Genomic DNA, 18437 nt, shown 5'->3' on the forward strand with positions numbered 1-18437 from the left:
TCATTGACTGTACACATGCCATGCAGTGTACAGTCACCTCTAGATAAACATAAATATTAAACTTACTGTTTTTAACAAACCAATACATAGAGGGATCAAGTTCAAGTCTTTGAAGTCGGCTAAAATTATGAATTACATCTTACACACCAATAAAATGATTTGCATTGTTTTCGTGAGAAAGAGGTGTAATTTTGTGTGTATGTATGTATTTTTTCCGAAATTCTGCATTTGTAAGTTGTCTTTTAAGACGATTATAGCAAGAGATTAATTGGTTCTTCTGAAAATAACAGTCTAAATAAAATCAGGGAAGTTAGTGCACTAAACTTCTATCTTTACATTGTAAGAGATAGATAGAAAGGTAAAACTCTTTATTGCACCATAAGAGTAAAACATACAAAACAGCACAAAACAGACAGAGATGGTACAAAGACGGAGTTATTGCTAATGCAATCTCTTCCAGTCAACCTTTGGGTGGAAGGAAACCAAACAGGAGATTGGCGTTACTGCAGAGCAAGATTAATAAATGCTTAAACATAATACAATGCAAACAGAATATATAAACATATATAACACATTAAGACACATAAATACATAAAAATTACATATACCTACTACTACTCCATCCTATAGAGTAGAATTGATTATACGATATTCACAATTATAATATTTAAATTTAGTAGCTTAAATTGTGTCAGTCACTCTCACAGGAAACGAAATTATCCTTTATTTTTCTAGTCCCATGAGAATATCTAAAACGGCCTATGTTCTAAATCGCATTAATAATTCACACAAAACTTTATCAAAATCATTACAGCCGTCATTAGCCGTGTAATCGTCACAAACAGACAGACAGCTGTCAGCAACTTTCGCATTACAATATTAAATATGGATTCTGACAATTCCATCTCAAACTAACAAGTTAAATGTCGCATTCGAGAACACTGACACATCATACGTAATAATCTGCGTTGACAGTTGTACAAAATACACACATTCGTACATACATACTAGAAAGACAGGGTTTAACAATGTCAAATTAAAGTAACGAGTAACGGCGGACGGTGCGAGTTTACCGTGTACGGGATGATCTTATTTATACTTCACTAGCGACCCGCCCCGGCTTCGCATGGGTTGCATTCATACTCAAAAACACTCATCTTGAAACACTCTACTTATTTTAAAAAAACGGCTTTAAAATCCGTCGTGGACTTATAGTTTTAAAATTTTTTACTATGTTGTGATAGTTATTATAATATTTACAATTCGTAAAGTAGGCGGTTTGATATTAAATTAATTTACTTTAAACAGTACTTTGATAAGCCTCCACCTCCGCAGTTAATTGTGGAAAAGCCTGTCTTGGTGCAACCCTAAACAAAAATTCTAATGTCTTGACCAAGCGGTTTGGGTGTTGTTTTGTCCGTCAGTCAGTCAGTTTGTTTCTATACTGGGCGATACATCCATACATATGATCACGTCTTTATCCCATGCAGGGTAGCTAGAGCCATCGGTATTGAAAACACTGGAAGGCCACGTTCAGCTTTATAGATAGCTAAATGATGGAATTTATAATCAAATAATAATTGGTTGCTATAGCCCATCTCCCACAAGAAGAATATCGAGTTTAAAAGCCTAGTCGCCGTTTACGACATCAATGGGAAATATATGGAGTGGTTATTTTCTAAAGTTCCGGAAACTACACGGCATCAGGACATTACTTAAAATACAATCAATACAAACCACCCTGTATCATCGTGACGAACGCACAAAGATTTCAATGTCCCATCTAAAATAACTTATGTTTGACAGTTCAGTGAATGTCACTTTTTGGGTGCTAGCCAACACGTCAGTATCGCAGGTAAAGCAGGCAAGCCGCCAATGATCGCTAACAATGGGCCTAGACATCGATTAGAAACCAGAGTTACGAAAATAGACGCTAAATGCGACACTTACATTGCATCACTATTGATTACACGAGTATTTATAAGTTCAAAGTCTCATTAATTGAAGCGATGTGAAAAATCACGCTTTTTTCCCCAGAGGGGTAGACAGAGGCTACATATATCCGCTTGTCATGATTCCTGCATGCTTCTTAAGCTGAAGCTTGAATGAATTATGAATGTGAATGAATTCACATTCATAATTCTCTTCGTGCTAGCTCGTCGGGTACTTTAGATCTGATAGAAACTGTCAAAAAAATATATTTTGAATTTACCAATATCTAAATCGGGTATAGTCGTTTGAAATTAAAAAAATAACATGTACGACTCATATATGAACATGCTTTGAGTCTTCCACGATTACAAAGTCGCTGACAGCAGGCAAGGTTCTATGAGCCGCAGTCAGTTCAAGATTAATTCTATATTTTTTCTACATACATATGTATAACGAAAATCTTTTTAACTATTAAAATCATCTATAATGCCCAGGTGAATTCATATTTTTACAACTTTTAACCGGACTGAGAATAAAACCAAGAAGCCAGAGCAAACAGCTCTCGGCCACGAGACCATCAGATATAATTTAATATACTTTATCGGAGAAATACTTGAAAAATAAAGTATTTCAAAGGCAGGTTGAGTCAACGACGCGCAAGTTTTCTCAATAAACTTATAGTGAACGCAAAACTTTCCACTTTTCATAGGTTTCAGTTAAGTCCATTGCTCGTTTTGTGAGGAGAGGTGAAAATTTCTATCATATTTCTTGCTTTAAATTTATTTCTTGAACTTTTATTTACCGAACCCATAACATATTGAGTGGAGAACTATATTGAAAATTCTAGATTCAGTACAAAGATCATATTAAATTTCTTTGAGAATAGGGAATTTGTATCTCGAAGAATAACTTGCAAGAGAGGATTGATGAATGTGGATGACCTAATGAAAAGAGGTCTGTTGTGTGAAACTAAAGACATGAGTCAAACCCCATGTTACCTATGGCTATAGATCATCTATCGGATAGAATATAATCTTATACTGTATTAAAAACCTGTTGTACCAACCCCGCAAACGGTTGCTAGTATTAAATAAATTTATAATCAGTATTAAATTTGTGCTAACCTTACGACTTTATTAATACGTTAAATCGTGATAGTCTCAAAATACGCTCATCTCACAACAAACTAGAAAACATGAGTTATGTTGGCCAAGGTATAATTATTACGCATCTCAATGTTCTACTGACTTAAGCTGAGGTTTTACTTACGGCGGGCGGCGGGCAGCGGGCGACGACGCCGCAGAGCAAAGAAGATAGAAACGTGTAAAATAAAGCACAGCCAAATGGAGCTTTAGACTTTGCAACAATGACTAGGTAAAGTGCTAAAGTAGTGTTGGTTTTTAAGAAATTAAAAGATCAACTAAAAACTTTACTCGGTAATACTTCAGTTGATTTTTGTGTTGAGTTGATAAGATGGCTAAAGTTGTACAATAGGTTGTTGGTTCCCATTATGTATTAAGTTGTTTTATCAAGATAAGAAACCACAAAAGCCTACTTTGTGCGTTGTCCAACACGCACATAGCCACTTCTTTATTCTTATTTTTAACGTCTCTAGGTTTTTCTCTTTCCATTTTCTTCTATAATACCAAACTGATTGCTGTAACTATTTGCCAAGTATCGCCATCAGTCAAGCCGACGCTTCAAACACCTATATTTACATGAACGTCTCGCCTCAAAAATAATAGTCCCACTCTTCCGCCAATTGGAAAGAGTTTAGAGACAGCGACAGTTATTAATTGTTGTACATAAATAATCTCCTATTGTTACTAGAGGCCGAAGGCCGGCGTGATAAAACAATGTTTTAAATGTGACGCTAAACAACAACACATCTTTAAATCAACGCTGACACTGAACTAGACACCATGATCCATTTTCTTGTGAGAAGAAATTAACAACTGGCAGGAAGATGTCATCAAACTCATGATTTTAATTGAATATTATTAAATAAGAATTAGACAAAGAAGTGCATTAAACTATAAGTTTTCTATCACTGCAATAAACAGAAAAAGACTTCGTTAATGTAAGCCTCGTAAGTGGTAAAATAAACTACATCCTACTTATAAGTACTTATAAGAGAAAAACGCTCATACAAATCGCCAAATATAAAGCCTCACAGATTAAGAATTAACTTAACAGGTCAACTGCTGGATGTATCCCCAGTCAGCCAATTAAATGTCAATCAGACACCAGCGTCATATTAGCAAACTCAATTGAACCACTTCTTTTAGCGGTACTAGGTAAAGTAAAAAAAAATAAGTCTTTGGATAGCTTTATGAATTTCGTAAGATTTTCGATAGCACTTTTACGAGTATAGTAATTTTAGAGCTCTTAGATGTGAAACTATAAAACAAAACAATAGACCGACGAAATAAATGTAACACATTTGTTCAAAGTCATCAAACGTACCTTGGAACTATTCCTGAATATATAGGTGACTAGAGTAACTATTAATATAGATGTCCGCAGCCTAAACAATGAAGACATTATATTCGCATTTAAAAATATGTGTTCTTGTTATTAGCGCTACCTTGTCATTGTCAGCAGGGAAAGGAAAAGGTTCGAATACAACGACAGTCAAAGTAACTCGCAATGACACGGACGGACAAGCATTCTTTAAGAATATCGCCAGTGGAAAAAGTAAGTAGCGAAAGAGAGGCATTCTGCTTCCTATTATAATATTACGAATGGTTTGTCTAAATAAATAAAAGGACAATCTGACCACACAAAGTTTGATTAGTCGATCCTGTTAACATGTTAAGAACTGTAGATAAAAAAAGGAAAATGTTGTGGAACTGTTAATGATAAAAGATAAAGAAAGTTTGACACGAGTTTTTCATAGTGATACTTTAGACACTTAAGTACAAGTATTCTTTGATTAGTCTTAAAAACACTAATGAATTCATTTTTGGGTAAATTAAATAGTTATTATGAAAACAACGTACTTCGATTGGATTCCCTGAAATTATAAGAGCTTTATTTTCTTAAGCTGCTTCTTAACAAATATCTCTGATAATTACGCGTGGATAAAAAAAAACATTAAATGACTCGTGCAAGAGCGTGAAGTTTCAAAGTTTTGTTTTTAACGTGAAATGATGTAAACGCAATAAATCTCAAAAAAAAATTAAATTATCTTTCTCTTGCCGTGTAGTACCAAGTTTTGATGCAAATGTCCAGATCATGTAAATATTAATATTTTAGAAATGTCCGAAAGACCCGAGTATTTGCTATTCACCGCGCCGTATCGTCTTTGCAAGGGAGGCTGCAACACGACCGACAACTCTTTCGTTCTCAAATTCCCCATCTACATCGGAAAGATGGCGATTGACACCTACAAAATTCATTATGAGAAAGACTGGAAGCGTATCCACGGGGAGAACCCTAGAGGTCCCTTCAGACGCAGGACTACCCGAGAGACTCCAACCACGTGCAACGATAATACCAAAATAGTTACACAACTGAAATCTAAATCAACAGCCGAAATGTCAACAACTACTACTACTGCTACAACAACGACCACGACAACAACAACAGAAGCAACAACAACTATTAAAAGATTATTAAAAATTTGTCCCGTATACTCTAAAGATAGATGTTTGACGAAAGATGTTCAAACTGCAAGCACCGTATCGGCTACAAGTATAGCAGGCACTTTAATGAATTTAAATGAAAAATATACAAAAAATGCCAAATTTCTAAAAGAACTCATAAGACTTTCTGATAATGACGATTATAAATAAATTTAAGATTGTAATAAAGTTAGTATTGTTTACATTTGTTTTTACTTTACCTGATATTTTAAGATTAATATTCTCGTAAATGTGCCATCGTTTAAGGAATTAGAAGATTCAAAAATTTTAATTTACAAATCAATACCAATATTTTTGAACCAAAGTCAGTTTTAAGGTAAAGTCTTGCAGCGTTTCTCAAACCACACATACATATAGAAATAATTCGACGGCCTCTGTGGCGCAGCGGTAGCGCGCTTGTCTGTGACACCAGGGGTCCCGGGTTCGAATCCCGGCCAGGGCATGATGAGAAACGAACTTTCTCCGATTGGCCTGGGTCTTGGATGTTTATCTATATAAGTATTTATTATAAAATATAGTATCGTTGAGTTAGTATCTCGTAACACAAGTCTCGAACTTACTTCGAGGCTAACTCAATCAGTGTAATTTGTCCCGTATATATTTATTTATTTATTTATTTATTTATAACCTAAAATATTAACCCAAAATAAAAATTCTGAATCAGCAACTTAATCTTAGCTTATGCAGAGAACACGCATACGAGATTGAAGTCAGGTTTCTAGCAGTCAGTGGCCGGTAGTAATGCCTATTGTCATTATTTGACATCCAATTTGTGACATCCTTCTATTGCAAGTCCTGGAGCCATTTGATGTCCACCTTCCCTTCCTTTGAAAGAGGAACTTAAGACCGAATTGTGATGTCCAGTGTGAGTGCCAAAACCCAAAGAAACTTCTTTTAGAATTAGCCCAATCTGTGAGCAATACGAAAGGATTTGTGGTAACTAATTGATACACCACACCTAAATTTTTATTTACTACCATACCATTGTATGAAACATCTCGAAGTTTTTTTTTACTTAAGAAGAATGTTTGGGATCCTCTTTAATTTCCTTGTAGTTTCCAAAAGGCTAATTCTCAGTTTTCTACACCAAGTTCTTTCTTTCAGATGTACGTTGTCTATCAGTCACTTCCGTACCTAGCTTCGAGTTTTATATCATACATACATACATACATAAAATCACGCCTCATTCCCGGAGGGGTAGGCTGAGACTACCTCTTTCCACTTGCCACGATCTCTGCATACTTCCTTCGCTTCATCCACATTCATAACTCTCTTCATACAAGCTCGGCGGTTTCGGGTACTTTTGACCTGACCCTTTACCAGGACGTCCTTAATTTGATCAAGATACGTTCGTCTAGGTCTTCCCACTCCGACCTTTCCCTCCACACTCTCCTTGTATATCTGCTTAGTCAACCTGCTTTCATTCATCCTCTCCGCATGACCGAACTATCTTATAGTTTGATATCGATGATGCCAAATACTTTAATTTCAGATGTTAACTCTAATTATGCTCTCCGTGGCTGTTGAAGCCAGCATCGAAACTGCCTGGAATAGGTTTCCTTGGTCAGAACCCAAGACTCAGATGGAGAACTTCTTTCGGAGGAACCCAACTATGTTTATTAAGACGCCACAAGTCCATTGTGAATGCCCTCCTTTCAAAGGTACTCTTATACAATAATAATTTAAAAAAAACGCAATAGTAAGTATATAAGCTTAAATAGGTAACAAATATACAAAACAGTTAGGCAGAAATTGCAAAAACAAAGATACAATATAGCTCACCCAATCCATCGCCTCTTCCAGAAGGGGTCATTGGAGAAAAGTACTGAAAACCTTCATTATGCAGTAGTAGAAGTGTTGTAATTAAGCATTCTTGCCGCCGGGGCAGCCCTCTCACTTGTTAAAACTTCCCTCCTCCGTCTTCATTCTAGTTAGGGTTGCCATATCAAAGCTAGCTTTTTGATCGTCCGGCCTAAATTTACGGTTTCCGGCCTATCTGGTTTTTGTAAGGTTATTAATTTATTTATGTATACAAAATAGCAAGAACACAAATATTGTAGTACAAATATACTTCTCATGTCAATAAAAAAAAATTCTTTGACCAACGTTTTTTAATATTTGGGATCAAGTAATTACATAAGATATTATCTTAGACAAAATACGGGTATTTTCACAATCTATAAAGAATTTCACGTAAAAGGCGAAAAAGATTGAGTCATTCTCAAAGTAAGTTCCAAACTTACGTTCTGAAATACCAACTCAACGATAGTTAAGTACATTATAACCCCAATGTCCGGAAAAACTATACGAATGAAAGTGCTAATAAACTTGAGATTCTTCGTTAAGGCGATGGTTTAGCAACTTGTCACTATTTGAATGTCAAGAACTAAACATAGCCTCCCAGTCTTTTCGAGATTTTGGCCCTGTCTACCCTGTAAAGGATAAAGATACGATTATATATATGTCAGGCTTTTTTATCCAAATGTTGGGTTAAACCGGCAGGTTTCTCCGGCCATTAAATATGGCGATCTGGCAACCCTAATTCTAGTTTGTCCGTAGATTAACAATTCACATTGTCTTAACTATTTGCAACTTTCAGAATTGCCAATGGATTTTAGCTGTCTTATTGAAATGGCCTACTTTTGAACGTGTTTCGAAGTTGCAGTCTTATTAATACCAAATAATTTTCTGACTGAATTCGTGCTGACTACAGAAATTTGAATTGTGTAGTATTAAGATTACTATGGTATTATAGCGTAAAGTTAGACGTGTGTGTTAAGGAAATTAAATCCTTATTCAATGAAGGCTACTCGTACTAACGTGCTATATAGAAATTTGACCCTTGACTCTTCATTCCCCTTAAGGGTTTAAAGAGAGTCAAAACCCTTTTTCCAGAATGCGAAGTGGAATTCAAGCCCAACGAGGATATGATAGAATTCCTCCACGTTCGAGGGATCATCAATGAGACCAAGGCTCAGGAGTACAAGGCGGACCTCGAGCAACTGTCATCCACGAAGCAACCAATCAAAGCCAGGATCCTGGCAGCCAGGAGACGCATGAACCGGGCAGCCACGGATGAGGTGGAAGTTGATGGAGAACACTGCTGCTGCCCCCCTAGCAGCCTGATGATGCCTACCTTCATCACGGATCAGAAGTTCGATGAAGTCATTGGTAGAGTCGGGAAGAATAAGGATGATGAAAATGGACAATAAATGTGTTCAGTCTTATTCGTTTATAATTTAGACTGGAATTATTATCATATTTAAGTCATTTTAAATCAATAATTTATTTAAAATTAATGCAAATGATTAAAACACCACCTGCATTAATAAAATATTATAGATTTCTGTAGCTAGGAATTATTCAGAAATTTATAATAGTTAGTTATAAAAATAATCCTAAAATGGCTATAATACGGTTTTTTTTTTTCTAAAATCGCAAATAACGTTTCTAACATCGGTTTTTATTTATTTCAATGCCGTTAACTTTCATAATATAAAATTCAATTTAAAACTTTACGACCCAAGTTGAGGTATCGCATGATGTATAAACCATTCTTGTTAATATTTTTCATAGCAAATTGTCGTTCGGAAATTGAAGAAATTGAACATCCAGAAGGTAGATCAGACATCTTACTTTTTTAAATAAGTTATGCCTCGTTTATAAGAAATGTGTTATAGTAAGTAGAATAACAAGTTTGATAGATATTTTACTTTCTATTTTAATTTTTTTGCTATAATACCTGGGCTTTATCTTCGTTACTTGACTAGAATAGGCGAAAATATGTAATAGGTAATCTATTACAATGGGATACAATTTATCACTTGAAACACCACTAACCGCCGAGCTTGCATGAAGAGAGTTATGAATGTGGATGAAGCGAAGGAAGTACGCAGAGATCGTGGCAAGTGGAAAGAGGTAGTCTCTGCCTACCCCTCCGGGAAAGAGGCGTGATTTTATGTATGTATGTATGTAACACTACTTATACATACATACATAAACTCACGCCTCTTTCCCGGAGGGGTAGGCAGAGACTACCTCTAATACTACTTATAATTTTATTATATATATAATTGTATAGGAAAATAAAAAAATATAATTCCAGGTCCTTGCCAACAGGACGTGAAAGCTCCAATCGTGATCCAGCCAGTCATCATCAAGCTGTTCCGCTACCCCAAGTTTGACGTCCATCGGAGGAGATTGCCTCCAAGACACACTGACCAAATGCTCGAAAGCTATTCAGAATTCGAATATTAAATAAATCATAGTATAGACCATAGGAAGTGTTTATTACAATTATGACATGACACATTTTATTTATCCTTAACAAGGCAACAATGTTTGTGTCCCACTATTGGGAAAGCGTCTCCCCTTTCTCCCTCCTAAGTTAAAATTAAAAATAAATATATTGAAATAATTATTATAAAAATATAAATATATTATTAAATTTATAAATGTATTATTAAATATATAAATATATTATTAAAATAATTAAATTAAAATTATTATCGTTCAAAAGACAACGTGCGATGCAGGGCCAAACCGCTACTAATTTATAAATAAAACTAAATATAATAGTATACAAGTGATTTGATTTTATACAAGGCTAGCTTTCACAAAAAAAGATGTACATGTGAAATGTATCACTTATCAGCTAATTAGCTACCTGACGCGTGAAATAGCAAAAAGTTCTAAATAATTCTTACCAAGTTTATACTCAGGGTTTCACTGCAATAAAAAAAATTATTTTGCTATTATTATCGACCCTTAGTTCAATTTACCCCTCGTGATATAGTATAGCACGCGCGACGCCAATTTTGCGCTAAAAAACTACAACTGTTCCTCATTTTATTATGACATGAAACGGGACAGCGATATTTTTCGCGCGATATAAGCTGATTCACGCGTGTCATGGCGGTCACAGTTTTTGACTGGGTCAAACACACACAAGGTCTGGGTCAAAGACACAATCCAGGATTTTATTTATCATTATGGGACAATTCATAACACTTAACAATTGTCAAATCTTTTGGTGTCACAACATTGGTTGACGTCAAATAAACTACTTAAAGCATTCTAAAAGAAAATCTCGCAGGTGGCGCGACTCAATTATTTTACCAATATGAAGAAAACAACTGCTTCCCCGTAAATGACATAATTTGGTCACACGTCCGTATATATGAACAAAAGTATCACTAAAACTTGGGATTCTTTTTTTAGGCGATGGTCTTGCAACCAAGAAACAAAATAGTGATAACTATTTGAATCTCAATTCTATCATTAAGCTTAATAGCTGAACGTGGCCTATCAGTCTTTTCAAGACTGTTAGTTCTGTCTACTCCACAAGGGATATAGACATGACCATATGTATGTATGTATGTGTTACTAAAAATCCAAAAAAGCGATCGGCCATTGCACAACCTTGCAGGTGGCATGAACTGCAACAGATTAGTTATATAAAAGTACAGCACCAGACTGTTTCAACGACACGACGGACAAAGCTTTGTATTGTGCTATAATTATTCTGTAAGTGGGTGCGAGCGACGTGTCAGTGAAAGACATTAAGTACGCAACAATCAAAGGAAATGATGGTAAGCCAAAAATCTTCGTGAAAATACTTAGAAATAATAAAAAAAATTATCCGTAAGTATTGTACGCGTGGAAACTAGTTTTTTTTTTTATGTCTCAGGTTGTAAACGACGTACTTATCAAGATGATATTGCCTGTGTTTAAGTTAGAAGTAGGCTCTGTAAAACTAAAAATAAATAACATTAATTCTTGTGAATATTTTTTATTATGCACTATGCGTTTTATTATACACAACGCTAGGTCCCTTTTTGTTGATAAATTTTGTACTTCCTCATATTATTTCGATTATCTAGGAAGTATTCCTTTTTTTCAGAATAAACTAGCGTTGTTTGCATTTTGCGCAATAATAAAATCAAGCGTACAATCCATCGTCGGCGTCACTTACAGGGACAAATTTGATTTCGAAGAGCGCTACAGAGACCCCAACGAATGCAACCCCTTCTACTGGCACCCCCTTCATTTGCCCGAAAGATGTGCTGAGTTGTTCGAGCGAACCATCAGGTCCAAGGTCGGAGCCCACGGACCCGTCAGGATTATGACGAAGAAACAAAAAAGTATAAAACGAAAGTCGTACAAATCCAAATCTTTTGAAAATTTATGGCCTTCCCCTCCAGAAGTTCAACCAATAGTGTACGAAATAAATGAAATGATTAATGAAAGAGTACGGGACCCTAGCAGTCCGTATGAGCAAATGATGGATAACCTGAGACAGGACATCAGCTACCTACCCTCGGCACCAAAAGTCACTTTCTTCCCCGGACTAGGCCCAGTAGCCTTATACCAACAACCTATCTCCAAAACAAGTAAAGCAATGATAGAGAATATAGCTAAAATATACGGGAAAAATAATCGAAGGCAAAACTCATATTATCCATATGGCCAAGCCGGGCCTTACCTTGAGATTGAGGAATCTGGCAGCGCTAGTGATAACAAAAATAAAACGGCAACTCCTGAAGAAACTGAAAAAAGTGACATCGCAATGTACATCGACCACTAAAACCCATATTTATTAGAGCAGCCATAATCGAACATACTCGAAATAAGTAGGATATAATTTCACAGTACCTAATCTAAATAATAGTATAAAAATAATTATCATAATGTTAGTATAAAAGAAATAACAATTATAGAAGATAACTCGTAACACGAACAGCAACAAAAATTTTATCTTATAATAAAATTCTAATAATGGACTGGTTTCCGATTCAGATAAAATTATATAAATAATATAAAAAATATAATTATATAAAAATTATATATTAATTCTTCATATTCTCACTTGAGCGAACCAGTGTTTATAAGCACACAATTATGCTGGCATAACAGTTAGGTAATCCATTTTGATTTCAATGAGTACCATTGTGGCAAGCAGCTGTAACATCAGTTGAAAGTAAAGATTCAGTTTTGAAAAAGTTAGCTCACAGTTGATTAGAACTTTCAAAAGGCAACACTATGCGTACTATTTATGAGGTGAGTTTTTTATTTTACGAATTTTGAAGCCATCATCTTCTTACTTTTTCTTAACTTAATAATAATAATTTAAAAAAATTTACAATAGCAGTGGGTAGTTGACCATAATTGTCCTCATAATGGACAAAGCCATATTGAAGTATAGTGGAATCAAAATACCGCGGGAAAAATTAACACTGCTATCGATCTAAGTGCTCTGAAAGATAATAATTTAAAAGTGCCTAGTTTAGATTATGAAGATATGAATTTGGTTAAAACTATAAAATGTACCTAGATCATTATAATTCATTGATGACTGAATTTCAAAAGTATGTTAAATTAATTGTCTGATTAATATGTCCCAATATTCCTATGCATTTAATTTCCCAAAAACTACCTTTAGAGTATTCTATTGTCAAATGCTATAATTACTTATTTCAAGGTGTGCCTCTTTTTTGTCACTGTGGGCTTCACGTCCTGCACCATTGGTGGCTCGAATTACATGGAATCTTCAAATCTGAAGCTCAGGGAGGCCAACAACAACGACTGCAATCCCCTCTACTGGTACCCAAGACATATTCCTGAACATTGCTTGGTAAAGAATCCAGTACCGCCTCCTCCTCAGCCCATTCCAATTCCCATACCAGTCCAGATGCCGCCCGTTGGTGTTCCATATCTATCGCCTTAAGAAAAAATATATTTAGAATAATATTATAAAATTATGTTTAGAATATTTGTGTTTATTTAGAAAAAATAAGCAAAAACGCTCCATGCAAACGTTTTACTTGAAGACTTAGAAATCAAAAGAATGTAATTTAACGTTAATCGTAATAAAATAAAAATTCATATTTCAGCGTAAATAACTGTCTTAGAAATGTTTAAAACGAAATATCTATATTATAAGAATATTAGGTAGATCCGCGGATGGTTCTATATTTGATTCCAATAATTTGCCGAACGTTTCCGACTAAAACCCTTCAGATATATGCTTCCACTATCAACTTAAATGATTTCGCAACATTCCCACACGAGCAGACTCCAAGCAACAACCTCTTTTCATAAGCACACAAAACCCAAACACGATCACATAATGCCAGTGTAACACTTACCTAATGTATTTCTGTTTCAATGAGGGCATTGTGAGTAAGCAGGTGTTGTTCAGTTGATAGTAGAAATGAAATTTTGAAATATTTGGCTCACACTTGATTGGTCATTTCAAAGGGCAACACCATGCGGACTTGTTATAAGGTAAGTCTATTTATTCATTTTTTCTTTATTGTAACAATTACAATTTGTTAAGTACAATAGGCGGACTTAATGCTAATAGCATTATCTAACAGTCTACCGTTGGGTTAAGCAGAGAACCTTTGTGTGGGTGATAATAATAATGTATAATGAACATACTTACTATACTATACATACTATCAACCTATACTTAATATATATATACTTATAAACTATACTAAACAAACATATATTTATATATGCGACAAAATCTACAACAACAACTCTGTTGTTGATTTGTTGACGACAGAGTTGTTGTTGTAGATTTTGTCGTCATCACTTCTTACTTTTTCTTAAAAGTTGTCCACTGTCATATGTATAACATCACTTGGATTTGCAATTGACTCTCCGCATCTCTCCTTTACGATACATACAACTTGGGGTTTTTAAAAGCAAGAGTGAATAGGCTTTATTTGATCTTACGTGCACCACCTTAGGCCTCGTCTTGCTTACCACCAGGCAGATAGAGGTCAAACGCACTCAAATTATTATTTAATAAAAATAACCAATATTTCTTATGAATTAATAGTCTAAATGATTTATAATACCTATAGTAATTTAATTGTTTTCAATTTGGAAATAGAGCTGACTACTAGAAAGATAATATTTTAATGAACTTAGGTTAAGATTATAGGCACATTTGGTGATTAGTTATGTGTACTTAAATTATCTTTTGAACCAAAGACATCACGGAATCTTATTCGACATAAAAATTGGAAGTTATTCATAATACTTAACATTTTTATATTAATTATTTTTTGGCGTATTCATTTCGTGAGCTATTACTAAGCAAGGAGTATTTCTCGATATTTTAATACTCTTATTTTTTCTATGTTCATCTTTAAAATTAGAGTAAATCTCTCATTATTTTCATCTCAACATTAGTTATCTAGTTTTGTGCTAATTTTTGTCCCAGCATTAAGTAATTAATCAAGATTCACATTAAGAAATCATTAGAGCGCTTGTAGACGTCCGTTTTTTTCACCGGATAACGGACCGTGAATAAACGGCTATCCTTGTATACATATTTTTTTTACCGGATGGATGGACTGCCGTCTATATGCGTTAGTTTTGAACTGGTAGTCAGAGATTACACATGTGTGAAATGTCGAATAATAAGAAAAAAAAACTCGAATTGGCCTACTGTTTGTACAAGAAGAAACAAAAAGAAATAGAAAAACGTAAAAGGTCATCGTGGGTGCATCCTATATTATTGGAAAGGGAAAAATATGGTGCATTTCAAACTCTTTTTACGCAGTTGGAAGAAGATGAAACTAAATTTTACAATTATTTTCGGATGAAGAAAGAAACCTTTCAACTATTATTAACAGCCATATATGATAAAATAAGACACGAGGATACTGACATGCGTAAATCTATTTCCCCGGCAGAGAGATTAGCCGTTACGATAAGGTATGTTAAAGAGATGTTCAATTTCAAATTATAGAAAAGGGGATTGATTACCTGTATTAATTAAAACAAAATTTAGTAGGTAGTAATATATTATACTCAAAAAAGAAATTAAGGAGTTTTAGAAAAATCGAAATCGTAATCAGGCGATGTGATGGAACTTAATTCAGTAATAATTGAAGATTGGGAATCATCTTGCTGCATGAGTTCTTGAGGCATCCTGGATGTGGATGGACAAATTTCTCTCCAAGCGGCAAAACTCGACTGTCTATTTTTATAGCACTCTTGGGTTTTGTCCCACAGTACAGGCCTATTTTCAACCAAACTTATTAACAATTCCATGTCAATATTACCCATTTTTAAAAGAACGCAGGTAGACGGCACTCAATTAACAGAAAACAGGCAATACGTCCGGCAGCGTCAACACGCACCAATACACTGGCGTGGATGACCGCCATTTCTTACACCGGACCGGTGTCCGTCGCGCCGAGGGGAAGGGGTGGTGCATCCGGCGTAAATTGTTCGCCGGACCGATGTCCGGTGCATGTACACACATTCATTATAATTCATACACCACCGCGAATCCGGCAAAAAACACGGTCCGTTATCCGGTGAAAAAAACGGACGTCTACAAGCGCTCTTAGGCTTAAAATGACAAATGCTGTTATTATTTCAAGGTGTTCCTCTTTTCGTTCGTTATTGGCATCACGTCCTGTAGCATTGCCGGCGTGAATTACATCGACATGACAACTGCGAAGTCCACCAAGACCAAAAACGACGAGTGCAACCCCCTCTACTGGTACCCCAGACACATGCCAGACCACTGCTACGTTAAGGATCCAGCGCCACTTCTTCCACAGCCCATTCCCATTCCAATACCAGTTCAAATGCCGCCCGTTGCTGTTCCATACCCCCCACCCCAACCGTATCCTTACCTCCCAATGCCTTTATCCCAGCCTGTTCCTTGGGGATCACCATCTATACCCATGGCCCCACAACCTATGGGATATCCACAAATACCTTGGGCCCCTCCATCAATGCCTACGGTTCCTCAACAATTCCCTGTAATACCACCACAAACGAACCCAACAAACAGCAGCTGCTTCTGCCCACCATGTTTAGTACCAGGCATTCTGTTCCCACCCCCACCAGTGCCGACTGACCCTTGCCAATGTCCCCCGTGTCCACCTTGCCCTCCTCCCCCTCTGATTTACCCCCAGGAAATACCATACGGCATACCCCTTAACCCCACCCTACCTATGCTACCCCAATCAGCGTTATCTTATTTACCTCCTGCACGTCCCCCACTTCCCCCACCTATAATGCCAGCTCCTGTACCCAATGTGGGAATGGTTCCTGGCATACCAGGAATAGTAAGCAAAGACGGAGGAATTAATGTGCTCCCCTTCTCCGACGCGTACGCAGATATACTTGAAAAACACAAGAACAAGCAGTTTAGGAGAAAATATAGCAAACTAATTAAGGATTATGAAAGGAAGCGACGGTATTAAGTTTAATAATTTAAGTTTTGTACTTTTCTATTTATTTAATGTATATTGCGTACATTCTAGAATTCATTTTATTAAGCTTAGTCTGAATCAATCTAGCAACATATTTTGAACTAGTTGTACGTTCTTTAGGATGACAATCTGAATCCTAAAATATGTAAATAGAATTGCAAAAAAATATGAACTTGTAAAAGTACTATATGTACTTAGCTACACTTCTATTTTTTATAGAAACGAAATAATGGGTTTACCGATACCAAGCTAGGTTAAATTGATTAAGAATACGGAAATCTAAATATTTATTCAGAACTCCATAACTTTTTTAAATGTTATGTTAGGAAACGATTTTAATATAATCAAAAACAACTTTATATGTATTGCTTTTATTAAATTTCACTCCATATAAAGGACAATACAGTGGATGAACTACATATAAGCGTATGCCCATAAAAATAAAAGTGACATGAAAATTGCTAACAAGTTATAAGTCTTTAATATTAACGACAAAAGGATCATTTAATAAAACAGATTTTTACTTATGTGTAAATTGCTAAATGAGCATGCTATACTTAAACATCATTTTTAATTGCTTTACAAGAACAATAAAAAGACACAATTGATCTAATTAAATTCAGGTTAATGAATATCAAAAACATGCCTTCAAAATAACTTCAATATTTATATAAATCCCATTTAACAACACCATTGAAGAATTTAATTTAACTTGTAATAAAACTACTGTAAATATTCTTTATCTACAAGTAAACATTATTATAATACTAACGCTTAACAGTAATTTATTAAACTGATTAAATATTACTTATTTTATAAATTGGACGGAATATCTGAAGGGTTTTAATATTTACATTTAACTTCTAAAGTGTCTACATATACTTAACAACCTATAGCTAATTATTAGTATAATTAAGTATAATTTATAAAGCTTACTATAATTTATTTTAATTGTAAGATTTTATAAAATTTTAATACGGTATTTATTCTTACGACTTGTGATACGAATGTTGAAACATAAAAATACAACGAGAACCTTTATTATATAAATAAGGTGTAATTATTTATTAAGGGCGAATATGAAATCTAGTTTTTTTTTATTGTATAAAGTTCATTTTAATCAAATAAAAGAAGAAATTTTAAATAAAGTATGGATTATTATTTATTTGATATATTCTCTTATTTTCATAAATTTCGTTTAAGTGTGTGATACGGTTTGAGCATTTTCAATATCACGGTGTTAAAATGTATTATTGACAAGTTTGAATTTTAAAAAATCATATGAATTAAAATTTAATCTCTTAACCTGAATACTATACTAATTGTGTTATCAGAACACGTTTACTAACACTAATTAAATAATCATTAAGTACAATACTGCCGCAGTCCGTAGACTAAAAGAAACGTAATTAAATACCACGTCCACACCTTGATTCCTTTGTTCTGTTCTACATTTTTTCGGTACAATAAATAATTAAATTTGAACATGAAGATATAACGTGGATTACTCCTGTCAATGTCCTATAGTATTCTGATTGATACTGATACTACTGATATTCATTTACATTACAGTTGTTTGCATTCATGTTTCCTCACGATATTCTCC

The 18437-nt window shown here is 34.8% G+C and overlaps 2 protein-coding genes across 2 annotated transcripts; both read left to right on the plus strand.

The window, feature by feature from the left end:
- The first annotated feature begins 11164 nt into the window (after nt 1-11164).
- On the plus strand, nt 11165-12165 carry LOC106130503 (uncharacterized). The gene is made up of 2 exons (XM_013329352.1): nt 11165-11170; nt 11482-12165. Exons 1-2 carry the CDS (start codon nt 11165-11167, stop codon nt 12163-12165), a joined length of 690 nt encoding a protein of 229 aa, XP_013184806.1.
- Nucleotides 12166-12620: 455 nt separating this feature from the next.
- On the plus strand, nt 12621-16822 carry LOC106130502 (uncharacterized). Its single transcript, XM_013329351.1, has 3 exons — nt 12621-12638; nt 13060-13212; nt 15989-16822. Exons 1-3 carry the CDS (start codon nt 12621-12623, stop codon nt 16820-16822), a joined length of 1005 nt encoding a protein of 334 aa, XP_013184805.1.
- Nucleotides 16823-18437: the final 1615 nt, after the last annotated feature.

The sequence above is a fragment of the Amyelois transitella genome, chromosome Z (genome assembly GCF_032362555.1).
Source record: "Amyelois transitella isolate CPQ chromosome Z, ilAmyTran1.1, whole genome shotgun sequence".
Taxonomy (NCBI): domain Eukaryota; kingdom Metazoa; phylum Arthropoda; class Insecta; order Lepidoptera; family Pyralidae; genus Amyelois; species Amyelois transitella.

Excerpts from the sequence above, each read along its gene's own strand:
- LOC106130502 (XM_013329351.1), top strand. Across the intron at positions 13,213-15,988 it reads ATATTCCTGAACATTGCTTG|GTGTTCCTCTTTTCGTTCGT; the intron begins GTAAAGAATCCA and ends TATTATTTCAAG.